The 17,271-nt window shown below is 50.0% G+C and overlaps 4 protein-coding genes; 2 read left to right on the forward strand and 2 right to left on the reverse strand.

Annotated features, from left to right (window-relative positions):
* Positions 1–11: 11 nt before the first annotated feature.
* CHC_T00002808001 (hypothetical protein) lies at positions 12–3,677 on the reverse strand. XM_005713975.1 is given in 2 exon segments: positions 12–647; positions 648–3,677. The coding sequence occupies 1 exon segment, from the start codon at positions 3,675–3,677 to the stop codon at positions 648–650; it is 3,030 nt and encodes a 1,009-aa protein (XP_005714032.1). The 3' UTR covers positions 12–647.
* Positions 3,678–4,603: 926 nt separating this feature from the next.
* Positions 4,604–5,170, forward strand: CHC_T00002809001 (hypothetical protein). Its single transcript, XM_005713976.1, has one exon. It carries the CDS (start codon positions 4,604–4,606, stop codon positions 5,168–5,170), a length of 567 nt encoding a protein of 188 aa, XP_005714033.1.
* A 17-nt stretch (positions 5,171–5,187) lies between these two features.
* Positions 5,188–6,183, forward strand: CHC_T00002810001 (hypothetical protein). XM_005713977.1 is given in 3 exon segments: positions 5,188–5,287; positions 5,402–6,027; positions 6,028–6,183. The coding sequence occupies 2 exon segments, from the start codon at positions 5,188–5,190 to the stop codon at positions 6,025–6,027; spliced, it is 726 nt and encodes a 241-aa protein (XP_005714034.1). The 3' UTR covers positions 6,028–6,183.
* Positions 6,184–6,267: 84 nt separating this feature from the next.
* On the reverse strand, positions 6,268–7,866 carry CHC_T00002811001 (hypothetical protein). Its single transcript, XM_005713978.1, has one exon. The coding sequence runs from the start codon at positions 7,864–7,866 to the stop codon at positions 6,268–6,270; it is 1,599 nt and encodes a 532-aa protein (XP_005714035.1).
* Between the last annotated feature and the right edge of the window lie 9,405 nt (positions 7,867–17,271).

The following is a 17,271-nucleotide window of genomic DNA, read 5'->3' on the forward strand; positions in this document are numbered from 1 at the left end:
GCGAAAAGCAATTGAGGAGCACAGTTAATCCCAAGCGGATAGTCGACTGTACCGGCTGGATTTAATCAACAAAGGAAGGCGGGCTTCATGTGAGGCCAAGCGCGCACTGAATTCTGTTCCATCCCGATGTAACAACATGACGGTCTCTTATACACTAGAAACTAGACTAGGTAGCCACCTGCCAGGAGGCTGCTGTCCTGAGTACCAGTACAAATGAGATTCGGAACACGTTTACATGCCTCATCATTTCGGGTCGTAGTTAGAGCAATCTGTCGTTCTGCTTGAAAAAGCAGCCAAGACTTTTCCAGCTGCAAATACTCAAATTGACGACGTCAGTTACAGAGCTCGAATCCTGTTGTCCATCTGCCGCGCAGTAGAAGGCCTCCAGCACGCCAGTTCCAAACCATCACCCAAGACCCGTCTAGGTAATATGTTTATTTCGGGCGTTCTTGTCTCCGGTATTTCATCCTTCTATCGGTATACATATGTGAAACGTCTGCTGTTATTGGATCATCCGGCTGTACATTGACTCCGTTACCTGCGGTCTATGATGAAGAGACGAAAACGATCACCTAGGTTACCACGATTCATCGGGTGACGCGGCTGCGCAAAATGACAGTTGCGGTAACAGATTTAAGCATTCCCCCTCAGCGTTTCAAGACTGGAAGATACTTGGCCATGTAAAGTTCCTTCTGCGGACCCGTGCCGAACTCCTGAGTCCGCAAGTACTCGGAGAGACATCTCTTAGTCATCAAGCCCCCATCTTTCATGTACAACTTCATCGCAATCTTTCGAAGCGTTTCTCTGTACGAGACTTCATTGTTGGATACTTGTTCAGCATGAAGCCTCAGTTCACGGACGATTTCGTCTGCATACCGATCCTTCAGTATCGACCCATTTAGGCCTACCATTCTTTGTCTCTTAGTCAGCTCCTGGAAGCGTTTCGGAAACGCTCCTTCTCGGCCTGCCACGACTTCTGGGCTGTGGAAATGTAGAAAAGCTTTCGCTTCCTTATCATTGTCACGAGCTCTTTCTTCAATTCGTTCATGAACAAGTTCCAGAACTTGCTCTTGGGTCAGACTTGTCGGTTCCTTCTTGAAGTTGAAGAGCGCGAAGGCCATCTCATCGACCAGATCCATGAAATTCCCGTATACATCTGAATATCCGATCAAAGCTCGCGTTAATGCCCTTTCTCGTTCATCTGTCCAAAATGCGTTGGGAGAGCTATTCGGCGGTAGCTGTGACTTTCGCCGCTTCGCCAATGCCCGTGGCGTCACGGTAGGCTGGGTCACAACGCTGACCGCTGGTTCAGCATTTGCAATTTCTGCGTTTCGTAAGCCCTCATCTCTCACGGGTGGGGCACCATCAACGCTCTCAATGCAAGCCAAGAGCCTCCGCGCTGATTTCAGCCCTGTTTCATAGGCGCCATGGACGCACTGCCATCCCAAATCACTGCAGTGCTCTCCCGCAAAGAAGAGGTACGGATGAGGGTCGTCTGGTGGTTCTGGTGTTGCTATCTGATCAATCATCTGCCAGTTTGAACCGCAAGGCATAAATGAATATGAGCCAAGGGCATACGGGTCCTCATCCCATCGTGTGACGATGTACTCTTCTGGTGCTGGAAACTTTGACCATGTCAGACTGCGTTGCTGGGGCCCTAACTCAATCTCCTCAAGATCCTTCTCATCTCCGCGCTGATCCATATGGTCGTGCATCTTTGCTGCTTTCTGACGCAGCCTCGCCGAATGCTCAGGTCGTTTCGAGGGAGCCTTTTGGTCCTGTTCTGCTTGTGGTCCCCAATCCATGACCAGTCCGCAAGAGCTACACTGTACACCACCCCCATTTCTACCCTGCGAAGTGTCCTTGGTCACAGCAGCTCCACAATCAACTTTTTCACAGATGTTGAGAAGCTGTGCAACTCTTCTTCGTTCTTTTGAGGTTTTGTTGGCTGCTTGGGCAGCAGCATCATCTACAGAAGTGTCGTTGCTCCGCTCTCGCTTGCAGAACATACCACCAAGAACGGTGAGTACTTCCGCCACTACCCCAGCATCAGAGAGACCGCTGAAGCCCTTGGCAAACCCGCTTTGAGCGAATACTTGCACCAGAAGAACTCCAGTTTTCCCGTAGCTGTGCAGATTAAAGAACTGAAACCTAGGGTCTAAACAGTTGAGCTGTGGGATCTTGGGGGGCCAAAATACGTCTTGCTTTCGAAAGCGCAAGACCACTTTGTTGTGGACCCCCATTGCCATGCCCCCGATTGCTTCCACCTTGTCATATGAGAGAGGGGGGGAGAATTGGACTGAGCTTTCTGCATGCTCTCCTCGCAAGACTCCAAGCGGGACCGTCATAATAACAAAGTCTCCTGGATACACATCACCAGTGCGAGTCGAAACGATTATGGATCTTGAGTGGACATCTGAAACGCCTTGAGATGTCGCATGGGGATCATTTGACTTTGTGCCGCTAAACCCCTGAGCCTCTCCGATCTCTGATGTTCCCTCATCAACAACGGCTTTGTGCACTTTGGCAACTCCGCAAACAGCTTGGCCGAGGCGGATATCGACGCCATGCGCCAACTTGTCTATAAGAAAAGGAGTGTAGCCATCGAGTACAATTCGATCTCCGCTACCTCCGCGTTTGTTCGCAATCATAGGCTTTGGCGGCTTTTGAGTGTTGATGACAGCTTTCGTCAATCGTGCGGCCTGCTGACGGATCCCATTCGCAGACATTGCTGGAAGCTCACCCGGATACGGCGGATCGTCCTCATCAAACTGGGAGCCAATCTGAATGTCTGAGCAGGATGCATCCATACCAGCACTGGCCTGCATCAAGGCCATTCGATCCATGGAGGAGCAATACCCTACGCTCCTCGCGCAGATCTTCTTCATGATCGCATGCTCGACATCTGTCAACTTTCTCTCCCCCAGTTGATCGCACACATACTCGACACCACAATCGAAGACGGACTGCAAATCGGCGGCGCCGTCGTCCGATACAGCGGACACAGCGGCCATGTACCTGCTGGCCATGAAGAATATATTATGGACCTCGACGACCTTCTCCGACGGGATACGCTTGCCAGTGTTTTGATCAAACCAGAGAGCGTGTTCGGTGCTTTCATAGAAGCCACCGCCGGCGACGACGGGGGCACGAATCTTTTCCTGAATGGCGCGATGGAATACGTGCTGGCTGTCGTCGCCGCAGCCGTGCATGATGGAGGCGCCAATGTCTACGGCCGTAAGCGGAGCGGCGTCAGAAGTTTCGCGCGGTGGGTTGAAGGTGCCGTTCACCAAGGCAGCGAATGGAAGCGCGTGAGGAGTCTCTTTGGAACTTGACGGATGGGCAAGGGCGGGGTTGGGAGACTTTGTGTTCGGAGCCCAGTCGCGTACGTCGGCGGCGGAGTGTAAATCAGCTGTCGGGGCAGTACTTGGGTCCGGAGCGGCGGGGTCTGGCGGTCGATCGTGCGGGGCTTGTTGTAGCGGTTGGTCTGGGTCATGTTCCACGGTGTTGAGCCATGTGGTGAGTATACGGCCGCCGACGCGGTTGCGTGCCTCGAGGACAGTAACTTGGATGTCATGTTGTGAGGCGAGAAGCTGCTGTGCAGCGGCGAGCCCGGCGACGCCTGCGCCGACGATGATGGCGTGGCGGCGCGGCCGGGCGCGCGGGGGTTGGGACATTGGGGTAGAGCGTGAGAACGTTGACGCGGGGCGCGGATATGGAGCGGGCGTGTTCGAGTTTCCGAGTACAGTAGACGGTGAGAGGTAGGGCGGTATCGCAAAGCACCTCAAAGCGGATCAAAGCTACTGCGGAGCGTCGCCAACGGTGGCGAGGGTTAAGGTGGGCCGTTTTGGCGCCAAACCGCGTGGACGTCCCATACGCCTCGGAATAAGCCTTTAAATGGTCCGAAGGAGATGTTCTGGGGCAAGAAAAGGCCTTTTTGGCGCAATACTGCCTACAAACCATTACACTGCACCGCGCAGACCTTGCACAGGGGCGCGACCGACCCCCCGAGACAGCGAGATGAGGTGTAAATCGAAGTTTTCCCTCCCTTCCACAAGGTCCCCACGAAAAAGTCGGTCCAGAAAAATGGCTGAATGCAGCCCCGCCTGAACGAAAGACTGCAGGCAGAACGAAAGCGCACCCCACGTGTACACACACCAGAGTCCGGCGTGTCCTCCACGTGTATTGCGATCCCTCTGAATGGCATCGTTGGCACACGTGCCGTTTATCATCGGTCCAATCACCAACCTTCTCCGCCAGTCCAGTACAACCAGAATTGTTTACAATTCTGTTCACGGTGCTGAACTGTCCAAACGGGCACCAATACCGTACCAAGGGCACTTTACTGTGCGCTACACTTGGTACAGAGACTACCTCCTCAATAGTGCAGTTTTGATTAGTGCAAACCGCCAATAGTGCAGGTCAAAGCCGCTTGTCACGACTTTCGACACGTGTGCAGCTTACAGTACATGTCACTACATTTCAAGTAAAGCTACTGTACAGTATGCTGTAAAAGTGGTTGGCGAGATCTTCCCTTAAATAGTGTAATACGCCAATAGTGCAGTATATAACCGCGTGGCACGGTACTGCACTATTGAGCGGTATGGACTGTAGTACGTACTGTACGGCAGTTGAGATCGTCCCATGTGATCCCTGTGGCCAGGGACAACCATCACCATCACCATCACACATCAGGTCCTCCTCTCCCTCCCCTCCTCCACCTCCGTACGCCGCCACTTCATCCATCAACCGCGCTCCACCTGCTGCCTGCATCCTTCCCTCTCCCAGCTTGCAGCGCTCCGCCTACCGCCAATCCCCAATGGCCTTCATCCCCTCCCTTCCCCTCGCCCGCGGTCGTCTTAAGCCCTGCACGCCTTTGGTCCGCCCTCCCTTTCAAGCTCCCCGCACATCTCGCCATCCCCCAGCCGCCAACTTCTCCACCGCCCGCGACGCCACCCCTACACAAGTTTGTCCTCAGTGCGCCGACCGCAAGACCCTCCCTTGCACCCTTTGTAATACCTTCGGCTTTCTCGAAGTCAACGAGGCCACCGTTTGGCGCACCTGTCACATCTGCAAGGCCCAGGGCAACATTCCCTGTCCAGCGTGTAGCCCACCCCCGAAAGATAATTCACAAAAGCCTCAGATAGCTCCCGCCAACCAACAACAGTAGAAAGGAACCACTCCATCATGCCTCCACTTACCAATACCGCAGTCCTCGCACTCGTGTACGGCGACCACTTGGCCGAGATTCTCACACACGCCTCCAAACCCGCAACACCTACCCTAGGTACGTTCTTTCTCCTCATTCTTTATAAACCTTCTCGCAAACTATGCAACGCCAACGTCCACGCCAACGCTCACCACCCTTTCTCCTCTAATCCCAACTCCCCACCTCACGCAGACCGCATCGTCGATGAAGGCGTCACCACAGGCCTCATGCTCACCCCTTCCGAGCTTACCTCCGCCGCCGGCGCAGCCTCCCTGTGCCCTCAAGTCTATCAAATGGCTGTCTCCATCACCTCCGCCTCCGGCATTGTCTCGCTGCCCGCCGAAGACACTGCCGCCGAACTTGCCAATCCATCCCCCGGCACCCGCGTTTTCCTCATAGACGCAGGCTCCGACCTTCATCTCGCAGAAGCGGCCGTCACCGAAGCTGCAGCCGCCTTTCCGGCACGCTTCAAGCACGAGCCGACACGCGCGTCCAACCCCGACGTCGCCCCGACAGCGTCCGCGATCATAGGCGTCATGCTCGTCGGCCGCGGTGAGTGGGATGATATGCTACCTTCGCCGCGTCGCAAAGGTCCCTGTTGTGATTTCCCCCTCCCGCGTCAGAGCTTTGAGACTGGTGATGAGGAGACACAGCTCGCCGGCTTTGTCGCGTGGAGCGGGGAGGGGCTCGTCAGGAGGGATGATAGGACAAGACTCGGGCATGCGGGTTCCGCGCCTGGGGAAAGCTTTTTAAGACTAGAGCAGGCCGTTGCCGAGCCGCTGTCGAAGACGGGCTTACTCAAAAAGTACGGCGCTTGACCCGCAACGAGGCCTGTATGGGCCTTTGTGTTGGTAGAAGGAACTGTTTATGTTCTTTGCGCTAAGAACCACGCTATGTGCATGTTCGTTTCAGTTGACCGGTCTTCTTACAATAAAGATGGGATGTTTGTGCGTGCAACTTTCACTCGCTGGGAACCATTTGCTGCCCTTGTCCGCAACCTTTCTCCGCCGCGAACGCTCCGTTTTGTGCCCAGAGACCTTGCTGCAACCTCGAAAACCTTAAATACCACCACCTTCTGTGAGCTCCAGCTCCGGCTCATAGATGGGCTTGCAAAACGGTGAATCCGGTCCGAACGAGTTCTGCTTGCAAGCCGAGACTATAATCGAGTACATAAACACACCAAAGAGCGCCAGAAGCGTTCCCGCGATATTGAGGGCGTTGACTTTCGTCTTGAAAATGATGATAGATGTCGCGATAACGACTGCCCGCTTTACACAGTTGCCCACGGAATGCGTCACAGGGCTGACTTTCCGCAAAATCATGTAGCTACTCAACACGTCAAGGCATCGACAGGCACCCGCAACTGTGAGCATTCGGTACAGCCTTGTTGTGCTGATCCCCGTGGTCGCCTGACTCACCGCAGCGCCGGCAAGAGGTACGCCCTCCCAAAAAAAGCAGATAGGCAAGAGAACGAAGAAAGCCAGTATGCTCATGGTGGAAAACAAATTCACGTTATCAAGCGAACTTAACGTAGACTCCTCCTCCTCAGTGACTATTCTCTCCTTTCCATTCCGATCAGTGGCAGTTCTATCACCACTGCTTGTGTCCATCAGCTTCTTGGACAAAACATTCCTCCACTGCAGGGCAAGATTAGAACCGAGCGCAGCAAAAAGGCCGATCCAATTGAACGACACTTCATTAGCCGACGCGAGAGCGACACCTGCGACGATGGGAAACAAAGAGACCAAAATTCCCCACGTAGGAATGTCACCCAATATCGACGGCGTGAGTGCAAACGAGAAAAATGGCTCGGTACTCTTGACGGTATGCGTGAACGCGACGGAAACCTTCCCCAGCGACATGTTAGTGAGTAAAAAGCCCGCTGCATGCAACACAGCTAAGGGGGTGGCAAAACGAAGCAAGAAGCCGTTGAGCTTTGGCGGCTTCTTCAGCCGAAAGAGCCAAAACGCGGCCATGACGCCTCCTGCAACGGCAAACTGCACCACTGTACATGTAAGCGGATATGGAAATACCTTGAGGACTTGCTTATTGTAGACGTTAAACACGGTGTTCGACCAATACCACAAAACGAAAAGCGCCATGAGCAGCAAAGTGGCGCCGACGCCGGAGTCGAACCCCGCAGCAAGCTGACGACGCAGGTATTGAAAGTCGAGCTTCTTCTTTCCAGTGGGTCTTCGACGGACGAGACGGCGTGGAACGACAGGGGAGGCGCCGAAGGAGCCGTCGCTTATTTGTAGGGCTCCAGAAGCGTCAACGAGCGAGGCCGGGACTGATTTGAAGATTTCTACTGTGATAGCGGGATCGCGGAGGGCAGCAAACGATGGAGAGTCTGCCAGCGAGGATGGGGGCGGCGACGATATGGCATCGGACGGTGATACAGAGGCCGCGCCTGGGGCGCCTGGGTCGTAGGGTGGTAAATCAGACGGTTGGTTTGCATCACGATTCTTGGGTGGAGGGGTAGGGGGGTTCGAATCGTCTGCTGGGGGGTTTGAGGAGGCGCCGAGGGCTGCGTATGGAGTTGAGCGACGGCGCGGACGACGATGGGTAATGGCGGGTTTGTACGGCCTGCACAGGAGGGTGAGGGAGCCAGCAGGCATCGGAAGGCGTGCTGGAGAGGCGAAGGCGGTGGTAGACATGCTGGGGGATCCTCCGCAACGCGGAGCGCTTGGAGGGAGAGGGCAGAGGGCAGAGTTGAGGGGATGGGGACGGGCGACGGTGATGACGGGGCAGGGAGTAGAAAGGCGTGTGAGGGAGATGGAGGGGATGAACGAGAAAGTTCGGGTACAAATGTGGCGGAGCTTGAGGTGAGCGGGGATTGGACGAGCACCGAGGAATAGATGGGTCTGGCGACAATGTAGCACGACGCAATTGGACAAATTTAACTGGAATATTTCTCCACCAATCGTCACCTTTCATTGGCTCTTCCGGAGTCGCTTTCCATGTGATGGCGGCATGCTCGTTCGGCGGAGCATTTTTCACCCATGGCGCATATGTTGATTTTAAATTAGAGAAAATTAGGTACAGCCCAATGGAGACTTCGCTGGACCGACAGATGCGAGAAATTGGAGATGTTTTTCCGTATACAGGGGGTGCCCTCATTAATGCACATTTGGACAATGCACATTTGGACAATGCATATGCCCAGTATTGCACCCCTACGGCCGGAACACGGTTCTTACACGTGTTAAGTTGTCCAGACGGATACTGTACAGAGAAAAATCTCGATACAGTGGCCCCTAAAGGTGGCGACCCGGAAAGGCCATTAGGGTCACTGTACCGGTGAGGGTCACTGTACTGGAGCTGGATGCAGGTGCCCCGCAACGGCCCCAAACAAAGCGGTGAGGTCCAGCTGACAGAGCTGACAACTTAAAAAGCTAATAAAACTGGGGCCTGCACCCATCTGATGCAGCTCAAAGCTGGCGCGAAACTCAAATAGTCTTGAAAGTAACCAAAAAACAACCTTCGTGTCACCAACAACGAGCTGAGGGCCATCCAAAAACTGCCTTCTCGCTACCGCGAAGGCCACTGACGTAAGCCCTGACATCAGCATCGAGTACGACACTGTGTCATACTCTTCCAGTCTCAAAACATACTGTAGAGTACACGTGCATGAACGTTACGACAGTCTTTCATGCTGTACTTAAACATCTTGAACATAGTTTGCAAGACAGAACGACCGCACATAGCGTCGTATCCCACATTCGAGAGACGTCAACATGTCATCAAGCAAACGATCTCAACCCACCATTGAAACTAAGCAGCACGTACTCCGACTCCTTGGAGCAAGACCTGATGGATCGTTTGGGGCTGCAACTTTAAACGACTCTACAAGTTCTCCGTGGACGTGCATCGCTTTGGCCAAAGAGTACAGCGATTCTAAAGATGCTATATTCAGTTGGAAGAAAAATGCCACAAAGATAATGGAACAGGAGCTGCATACCCGCAAGTCCCGTAAACTTTCACGAATGAAAGACGGAACATTTCCAGATGTCGAATCGGCGGTGGCAACCTATATGAGACAGAGAATGGTATACATGCAAGGCGAGTCTCTCTTTCGTGCCGATGTTGTTGCTAGAGCGGCTAAAGACATTGCGCAAAAGATCATGGAACGCCACGAAAAGGAGTTGGATGAAGAACTACCAGAAGATCAGGTCCTCGCCTTAAAGCAAAAATTGAGTCTTTAAAAGGATTTAAGGGCAGCCCAATGTGGGTTGCAAAGTTTATGCGGCGCAACAATATGCATAGTTCGAAGGGCACCGGACAAGCAGGGCACTTTGATTCACAGACAGTGTACATGGCTCGCCGTTCTATCCAGAGATCAGTTTGCACCTCTCCAATTGGATGCATCTCCAACACTGATGAAGTTGCCGTACTGTATTGTTCCTTTCCAAGCCGTGCGATTCGAAACATTGATGAACCAGCAACATACTCACGTCTGAAATAGCGCCTAACCGCTGTACTAACCGTATTTGCGGACGGTCGAAAGGCGCCACTCACCATTATTGGAAAGTCGAGAAGGCCGAAGAGTTTTCCACAACATTTTGATGCAGCAAAGGATTTGGGAATATTTTACAAATCCTAAAAGAATGCTTGGAACACTCAACAGCTGTGGACTTCTATTGTCACTGGGCTGAACAAAGCTACCCGTATACACCACAAAAATGTTATCAGTGTCGTCGACAATTGCTCTGCACATGCAATTGACTACACGCCGCATGACAATTGGTCCACAGTGTCTCTTCCTCCCAATATGTCCCCAGTCTTGCAACCTGTTGACGCTGCAATTGGTCGTTCTTTTAAATCTGCTTTCCGGCGTCTGCTCGTTGATCATATTCTCACTTACGTGGACAAGCAAATGGAAATGCCCGAGGAACAGCGCTCTACTTTTAAACTTACACAGATAGTTACAACATACGATGCCGTTGTGATGATGAAGAAGACATGGGATATGGTACCTATCAGCGTGGTTTTGAACAGTTGGCTAACGACTGGCATTGTTGCACCCTATCAACGCGACGACATTTTGCAGCGAAAAACTGCTGTTGGCAACCGCTCTGAGCCCGCAATGAAAGCGATTAGCAGCTCTGCTACTTCTACGGAGTCTGCAATCAATGCATCGGAGGCGTTACGCGCAAAGGCAAAAGGATAGGAGTGGCTCAAAGAGGAAGAAAACAATACAGACAATGGTATTGAGAACCACAATGAGGCATGGGGGGACTGCGAATGGACGGGAAACAACATGCATTTATTAATGAGCGACTGGCAAGAGTTGGCACGATTGAACGTGGTAGAAAGTTTTAGTAATGGATATTTGCAGGAGTTTAGCAGGATGGAAGATGGCCTGGATATTTGCGTGCCAGTTTCAAGCGACAATGCGCTTGACGAAGCTGTTTCTACTGCCACGGAAGAGGTCCGAGGGCCTACGGAGCAGTCTGACTCAGACTCCGGGGCAGATGCACAAAGAGAAGAAGAGCGCTGTGAGGCAAAGAAGCCCTCTCTAAATCGTTTGCAGGCAGCAGCTGTGGCTTTGAGAAAGGAGGCAAATTTATTTGCCCAGAGTGAGCATCCATTCTCAAAATCCATGAGGGATGATTTTCTGGCACTTTTGGACATTGAGATAGAGAACATTGTTGGCTATCGCAAGCGCTGTCGTCGTCAGTCAACGGTCGACTCATTTTTTCCGAGCTCGTTACGTGAGTGACCTTACAAATTTCAATTAAAAATATACTTTTTCTACAGTGACCCACTGCAAATACGGGTCACTCAACAGGAAAGGTCACTGTAGTGAGGGGGTCACTGTAGAAAACGAAAGTGGGCTTTGTGGGCACACAGGGCAATGGTGGCAAGAATTTTCTGGCCATCGGTCACTGTACCGAGGGGGTCACTGTCACGAGCGGTCACTGTATCGAGATTTTTCTCTGTACTCCCCTCGTGGCTTGGTACTATCCCCTCGACTGTACTGAATTTGCCCCTAGACAGGGGCAAATACAGTTGAGGTCTGGCCCATCACAGAGGACCACGACGCATAATTTATCATAAACTACGTATGAGTTGTCAAAAACTCGTTCAATTCATCTGTACCGCCTTTCCTGTTGCTGTCCATTTAATAACAAGGCTTGTGTCGCAAAAGTAGAAAAAAACAGTAAGTGTTAACCGGCAGAACCGGACGAGAATGTTTGCGTCAATTTACTGTGCTGGTTTCGTCCTTTTTGCTTGCCCCAAGCAGCTATCCTGCCCGGGCTTCCGACTATTTATACTACTACTCCCGCGCGTCTCATCCTCCCGTTTTACTCTCTTCTTTGCGATTCCTTTGCTGATAATTACGAGTTATTGCATTATCAGTAGAGTCGTTGAGAGAGGCACTGTAGGTTGACAGATGAGGTCAATTAAATTCTGTCCATATTTAATGCACCTTTTTTAACGATTCGGATGCACTTGGCGGACAGTAACCGTCACCGTCAGCTGATAATTTCCACACTCCCTCTACTTGTGACGTGACATATCCTCAGTGTGGCTTCTGTCAATCCATTGATCCACGGGATGATTGATTTTTGCATATTTCAACGTTTTGACAAGGGCAACGTTACCATTAGACTTCGTCAAGCAATCGGCTATGTTATGCTCAGATCGAATGAATCTGATCTGCTCCATTTCGTTTTGTTGATAGGCCATTTTAACTACCTCAAGGTCTATCATTATCCTTTTTCAGCTATAGTTGACGCCTTTGTGATAACATCGAATAGAGACAAACTGTCAGTGAACATCATGATGAGTATTTTTATGTTCATCATTTTTTGTATATCGTATCTGATCATGAAGGCCATGTCAAAAGAGTCAGCAAACGCCATTATTTCGCTGCCGAGAACTGAATTGGATACTCGCTTAGCCTTGTGAGAGGACCAGTAGAGTGGTTGGCACAAGTCTCTGTTATCACATAAAAATATGATGTATCCGAGTTGAGATGAGCCATCTGAATTGTTCGCGTAGGACGCGTTGGAGTAAACTCGTATGACTAATTGATAGTTACAGAGCTTAGGCCTTAATGGCAAGTACGGTTCTTTCTTCAATCGTTTTATGGTGAGATTAATGTATCCGATTTGAAGTTTCGGATCCGTCTTATATTGTGAGTCAGTAACTTGGGCCGCTTGAGCAATGCTGAAACTTATATCTGGCCTCGTGTACGTGATCCAAGCTAATTTTGCTCTTAGTGACCGACATTCCTTGTACGTGGCTGTGTTAATGAGTTTCTCTGTCTTTTGAATGTACGAAGTCTGATGGATTCTGTATTCGGTGTCGTGTTTTTCAACCTGCACTCCAACGAAGCTAAACTTATCGTATGATCTCCCTTTGCATTTAAACTTTTCTTCCGTCTTTTGCGCAAAGGCTGAATACTCTTTGCTGCCTGCTTGAAGGGCATCGTCTACATATGTTATGCACATGCCATCAAGCTTTCCTCGGATGCATTTGAAGAAAAATGCCCCATCTCCTGTTGTTCCGGTCATGTTCAAGTCTTGTTTTATGTGATTACTGATGGTACGGCCCCAGTAGTCACCGCTATCTGCAAGACCGTATAATAGTTTAATCAGTTTCAACAGCTTGTCCTGATTTAGTTCAAATTCTCCAGTCGGTTTGATGTAAACTTCTCTCCATAATTTTTCCGCGCTTTGCAGGTATGTTTGTGTTACATCTGTTGAGAACAGTCGGAACCCACATATTGCTGCCAGTCCTGTCAAAACGCGAGTGGAATGTTGCCTTGGTGTGGTCGTATCGTGCACGAGGGATGTTTTGAGTTTATCCCTATATCCTTGAACTACAAATCGGGCTTTCCATACTTCTTCGTTAGTCCCTTCATCCTTTATTGCTAGTACAAATCTACCACCGAGAATATTTGCGTTCTTAGGCACTTCTGACTTGCAGACAAGTTTCCAAGTTCCTTTTTCAATCAAACCTTTCAGCTCCTTTTTCTTTGCGGCTCTGAATCTTTCATCTGTCGATCTAGGGTCACCAGGTTTGATCACTTCAGTGAGTTCTACATCAAAACTGGAGGGCTTGGGTCTGTTTACTGACTTAAACGGCTCCAGCATCGTAGTCAGGAACTCGTCCCGAGAGAGCATGTCTGTTGGTTCAGAGATTTCTCGAACATAAGGCTTAACTTGTCGCATTTTCATGGTCTTATGCCATTGCCCGTCGTTGCTCTTGACATCAACTGTTTTGTCCTTTATACCTGTGATGGTGGCAGGTCCAATCCATTCTTTACTTCTTTCTTGATACACAACAACTTCTAGACCTATTCCAAATACTAAGTCAGTTGCGGTTGGGATGCTTCTGGTAAGAGCAGCAAGTATGCGCAGCTCTGCTACTACAGCATTCATTTCCATTTGTGCCTTTGAAAGTGCAAGCATCCTTTCTTTCTGAGCTGGTATATCTGAGCTAATAATTGGGAATCTTGGTATTATCTCGAATACGACTAGTGAGGGAACCAGTCCGTTATCTCCGTTGGTATCTTTCATGGCTTTGGTTGACAGTTTCAATGCAATGTTGCGGTCAAATTGAGGAAAGTCGAATATTATCTTTCGATATATTTTTCGGAGGGCTGCATGTAGTCTTTCTCCAATGACTAGTGAGTTGTGAGCTTCAACTCCTGAAATTCAAAGTTCTATCCCAACGCTTTCGGCCATTTCCTTCCACCTAGGCGAAGTGAAAACGGATCCCACATCAGTTCTGACGCGGTTAGGGAATCCTGTATAAAGAGTGCACCACGCCTCAAGGAAAGCAAGCCATATTCCGTTGACTGATTGTCCGTAATTGTGACCCTGAGAGTCTAAAAATATGGCCGAGCTGAAACGAGTTGCAGTGTCGACAATATGCAGAATTGCTTTTCCTTCAATAAACATCAGATCCAATGATATTTCTTCACCGAACCTAACTTCTTGTAATGTCGGTATCGTGGTCTTGAATCTAGTTGGTTGTGATCCAAGCCTTTGACAGGTATTGCATGACTTAGAAATCTCTTTCAAGACTTTTGTGGTGGCCTCGGTGGCCTCCTGCGGCCGAGCTTTTCTGATGAGATTCAGAAGTTTCGTGTCCGTTGGGTGTCGAAAACCTCTATGAAGCTTGACCAGTTCACTCCTTGAGAATATCACTGCGTCTTCCAGTTTCCATTCTCGATAGACATGTCCAAACTTCCTCACCACTGGGACAGAAATGTTTCCCGGAGAGCTGATTAGTACATTTCTTGTCGTATCTAGGTATAGTTGAAGTTTATCGAGCAAGTCCAATCCCAAAAGAAAATGTACATTCGCTCTAACTACGTCAACCTCAATTGGCACGAATCCGTCCTTGAGAAACGGTAATCGAATTGAGATTGATCCAATTGACTTCTGTACATCAACACCAAATCTGTACTGGTTGAAGTTCGCTTTTAGTTTGAACTTACATCCAACAAATCTGCGGTATGCTTTGGCTTGGAGTAGTCCGATAACAGTTCGTTGTGCTCCAGTGTCGATACAAGCTTCCTGCCAGTCTTTTCTGCGTTCATCCAAATTGGTTGTCATCTGTGAAAGACCTCGACGACATTTTAACACAGAATTGGTCATTGCATCGCTGGAGGATTTTCTGAGATGCCGGTTTCTTCGTATGTCATGAGCTGTCCTCGACCTACGCGAGATTTTGTACCGAGACCGTTTTTTCTTGAGGACAGTCTCGTAGCGTGACTTATTTCTTTCGACTTCAAACTAGGACGGTAAAGTAGACTGCCTCTCCTCAAAAATCCTCTGGATCAAGGACTGATGCAATGCCCCGATTCTCAGAACCAGTAACGTGGAATATTTGTCCTCCTTTATCGGGATGTTCATGCGTCTCATCCTCAGATGAGGTAGTGTCCTCCTGCTTGAAGTTGTCTCCTGTAAGGGTAGCAGAAGGGTCTTCTTCGTCTGTAGAGAACAACGCATCTTCCACTTGTTGACAGAGTTCGAAGAGGATTTGATGGCTTTTCTTCGGATATCTCCTGACTTGCGATGAGATATTTCGCATCACGTTGCGAGGTTCGGGGCATTCCCTGATGAAATGATTGGTATCCTGACAATTGTTGCATAGCCTGAGGTTGCCATAACGGTCTAACCCATTTTGACCGGCTTTTATGCTGTCTTGAGGGGGCCTGAAGGGGGCAGATGAGCGTGGTCCTGGTTTCTTCGGTCGTCCGTAATATTTGTGACCTTCGTAGTAAAGATCAGGAGTACATTTGGATGAAGATTTATCTCTTTATGTAGGGAAGATTGACCGATGTTCAGATCTTTCTTTCTACCTTCTTGCTCTTCCTGGCCTTGAAGCCAGGCGGCGTCGAGTGCCGTATACAGATGTTGGAAGTCCCAAGGATTAGATGCGGACTGCGAGTTCGCAAGGGCTGACTTGGCCCGCGGGGCATCAACGACAGCCTTGTAAAGGTATTCCACCTTGTCTTCCTCGGAACGGCGAGTCCGTGGTCCATGAGGAGCAAAACGTGTGATGATCTCATGTATCTCTTCCAAAGCTTCTGCGGTGTTGAGCTTCTTGGCATGCATCAAAGATTGAATTCTCAGGCTCTGGAGGTACTTCCTGATTCTGTTCTGCCGAGTTATGCCGTTGTACTCGTCTTGCATAAATTGCCATGCTTGACCAAAATTTCCACACCTGTCCCTCACCTTCTCTCGATAGAATCGCTTGGCTTCTCCATCGAATATGTTTTGGAAAAAGGCAAGTTTGATGGTTTGGTCAAGGTTGTAGTCCTGGGCGGCATCAATGTAGTTATTGATGTGTTCCGTGAGGTCCTCACCCAGTTTTTCTATCAATTTATCCTGATTCTTGAATCGCAATGCCATGTTGTAACACTGGTTTGGTGGTAACCAGAATTTGGGATACCAAACAGTACCAGGGGCACCCCCTCGGATTCCAGATATTTTTATGGTTGCAAAGCTTAGAGCAGTAGTAGTGATATGCAGGAAACAGAAGTGGACAAACCAAAATAGTTTAGAAGTTATCGTCCAACATGTACTCTCTAAATCTGGGGGATGGGGGGTTCTGTATAGGCCAAATCAAAAAAATTATCATGCAATTTTACTTGGAAATTGCAGTACAATTTATTTTATATAAAAATTTGATACCTGTTCACAATCTGCCGACAGAATTTAATCCTAAATTCTGTCTGGACTTGCTCGAAGTTGCCGATTGTGGCCCACTTCAAGCCTCCCCAACCCACTACGATGACCCGTATCGTCACGTCCACCCCCCCTTGCCGCCAACTCCGAGCTAAACACCAGCATTCCCTTCCTGGCCATCACCATCAACAACCGTCACACCCCCGCCCAGCATGATGCTGTGTTGGACGCTGTCGGATGTCGCCCAGAGCGTCCAGTATGTACCCCATGAACAACAATGTTTACTGTATTCTACCCGTTACTTGAGGCGGAGGAACTTCATGATGTGGTTGGTAATGGCTTCGTCCCATAGCTTGGCTGTCTGCTGGTTCATGTTATCATCTCGGCGTGCCTTATGGTACCATTTGGTCAACTTCTCGAACACCAACCAGATGCTGCGGACTCGAACAAAGTTGTTAGACGTTTCGGACGTGCTGTCCGGAACATGTCGGTCGGATACGGCTCATTGCAGGCGGTCACAGAAGACGGCATCTTGATGTTAGTTGGTGGTCGGCGGTGATGGTTGAGAAGGCGGGCGTTGCGGGGGTTGTGTCTATTATATAGACTTCGACAAAGTGGATATGACGTTTGGCAGAGCCCGGTGTGAAGAAGAGTTCAGCCTTTTGTGCTAATGCCTGCTGCTCATACACGGCAGAATGTCTGCAATGCAACGATGCCCGAATAGTGCGTGATACGACAGCGTGCCACTCTGTGGTGAGCGTAAAACAGATAAGTGGTGATACGGTGAATATGGTTTGCGAAGCCCGACGTGAAGAACAGTACAGCCTTTTACATGAGTACTATGTGTTCTGTACCGACGAGTGAGTAACAATCGCATCATTGAAGAGCGCCATACTGTGCAGGTCCCAG

This window comes from Chondrus crispus, genomic scaffold (assembly GCF_000350225.1).
Source record: "Chondrus crispus Stackhouse genomic scaffold, scaffold_157, whole genome shotgun sequence".
NCBI classification, from domain to species: domain Eukaryota; phylum Rhodophyta; class Florideophyceae; order Gigartinales; family Gigartinaceae; genus Chondrus; species Chondrus crispus.

Excerpts from the sequence above, each read along its gene's own strand:
- CHC_T00002808001 (XM_005713975.1), bottom strand. The coding sequence starts at position 3,677 with ATGTCCCAACCCCCGCGCGCCCGGCCGCGCCGCCACGCCATCATCGTC.
- CHC_T00002809001 (XM_005713976.1), top strand. The coding sequence starts at position 4,604 with ATGGACTGTAGTACGTACTGTACGGCAGTTGAGATCGTCCCATGTGAT.
- CHC_T00002810001 (XM_005713977.1), top strand. The coding sequence starts at position 5,188 with ATGCCTCCACTTACCAATACCGCAGTCCTCGCACTCGTGTACGGCGAC. Across the intron at positions 5,288-5,401 it reads ACCCGCAACACCTACCCTAG|ACCGCATCGTCGATGAAGGC; the intron begins GTACGTTCTTTC and ends CACCTCACGCAG.
- CHC_T00002811001 (XM_005713978.1), bottom strand. The coding sequence starts at position 7,866 with ATGTCTACCACCGCCTTCGCCTCTCCAGCACGCCTTCCGATGCCTGCT.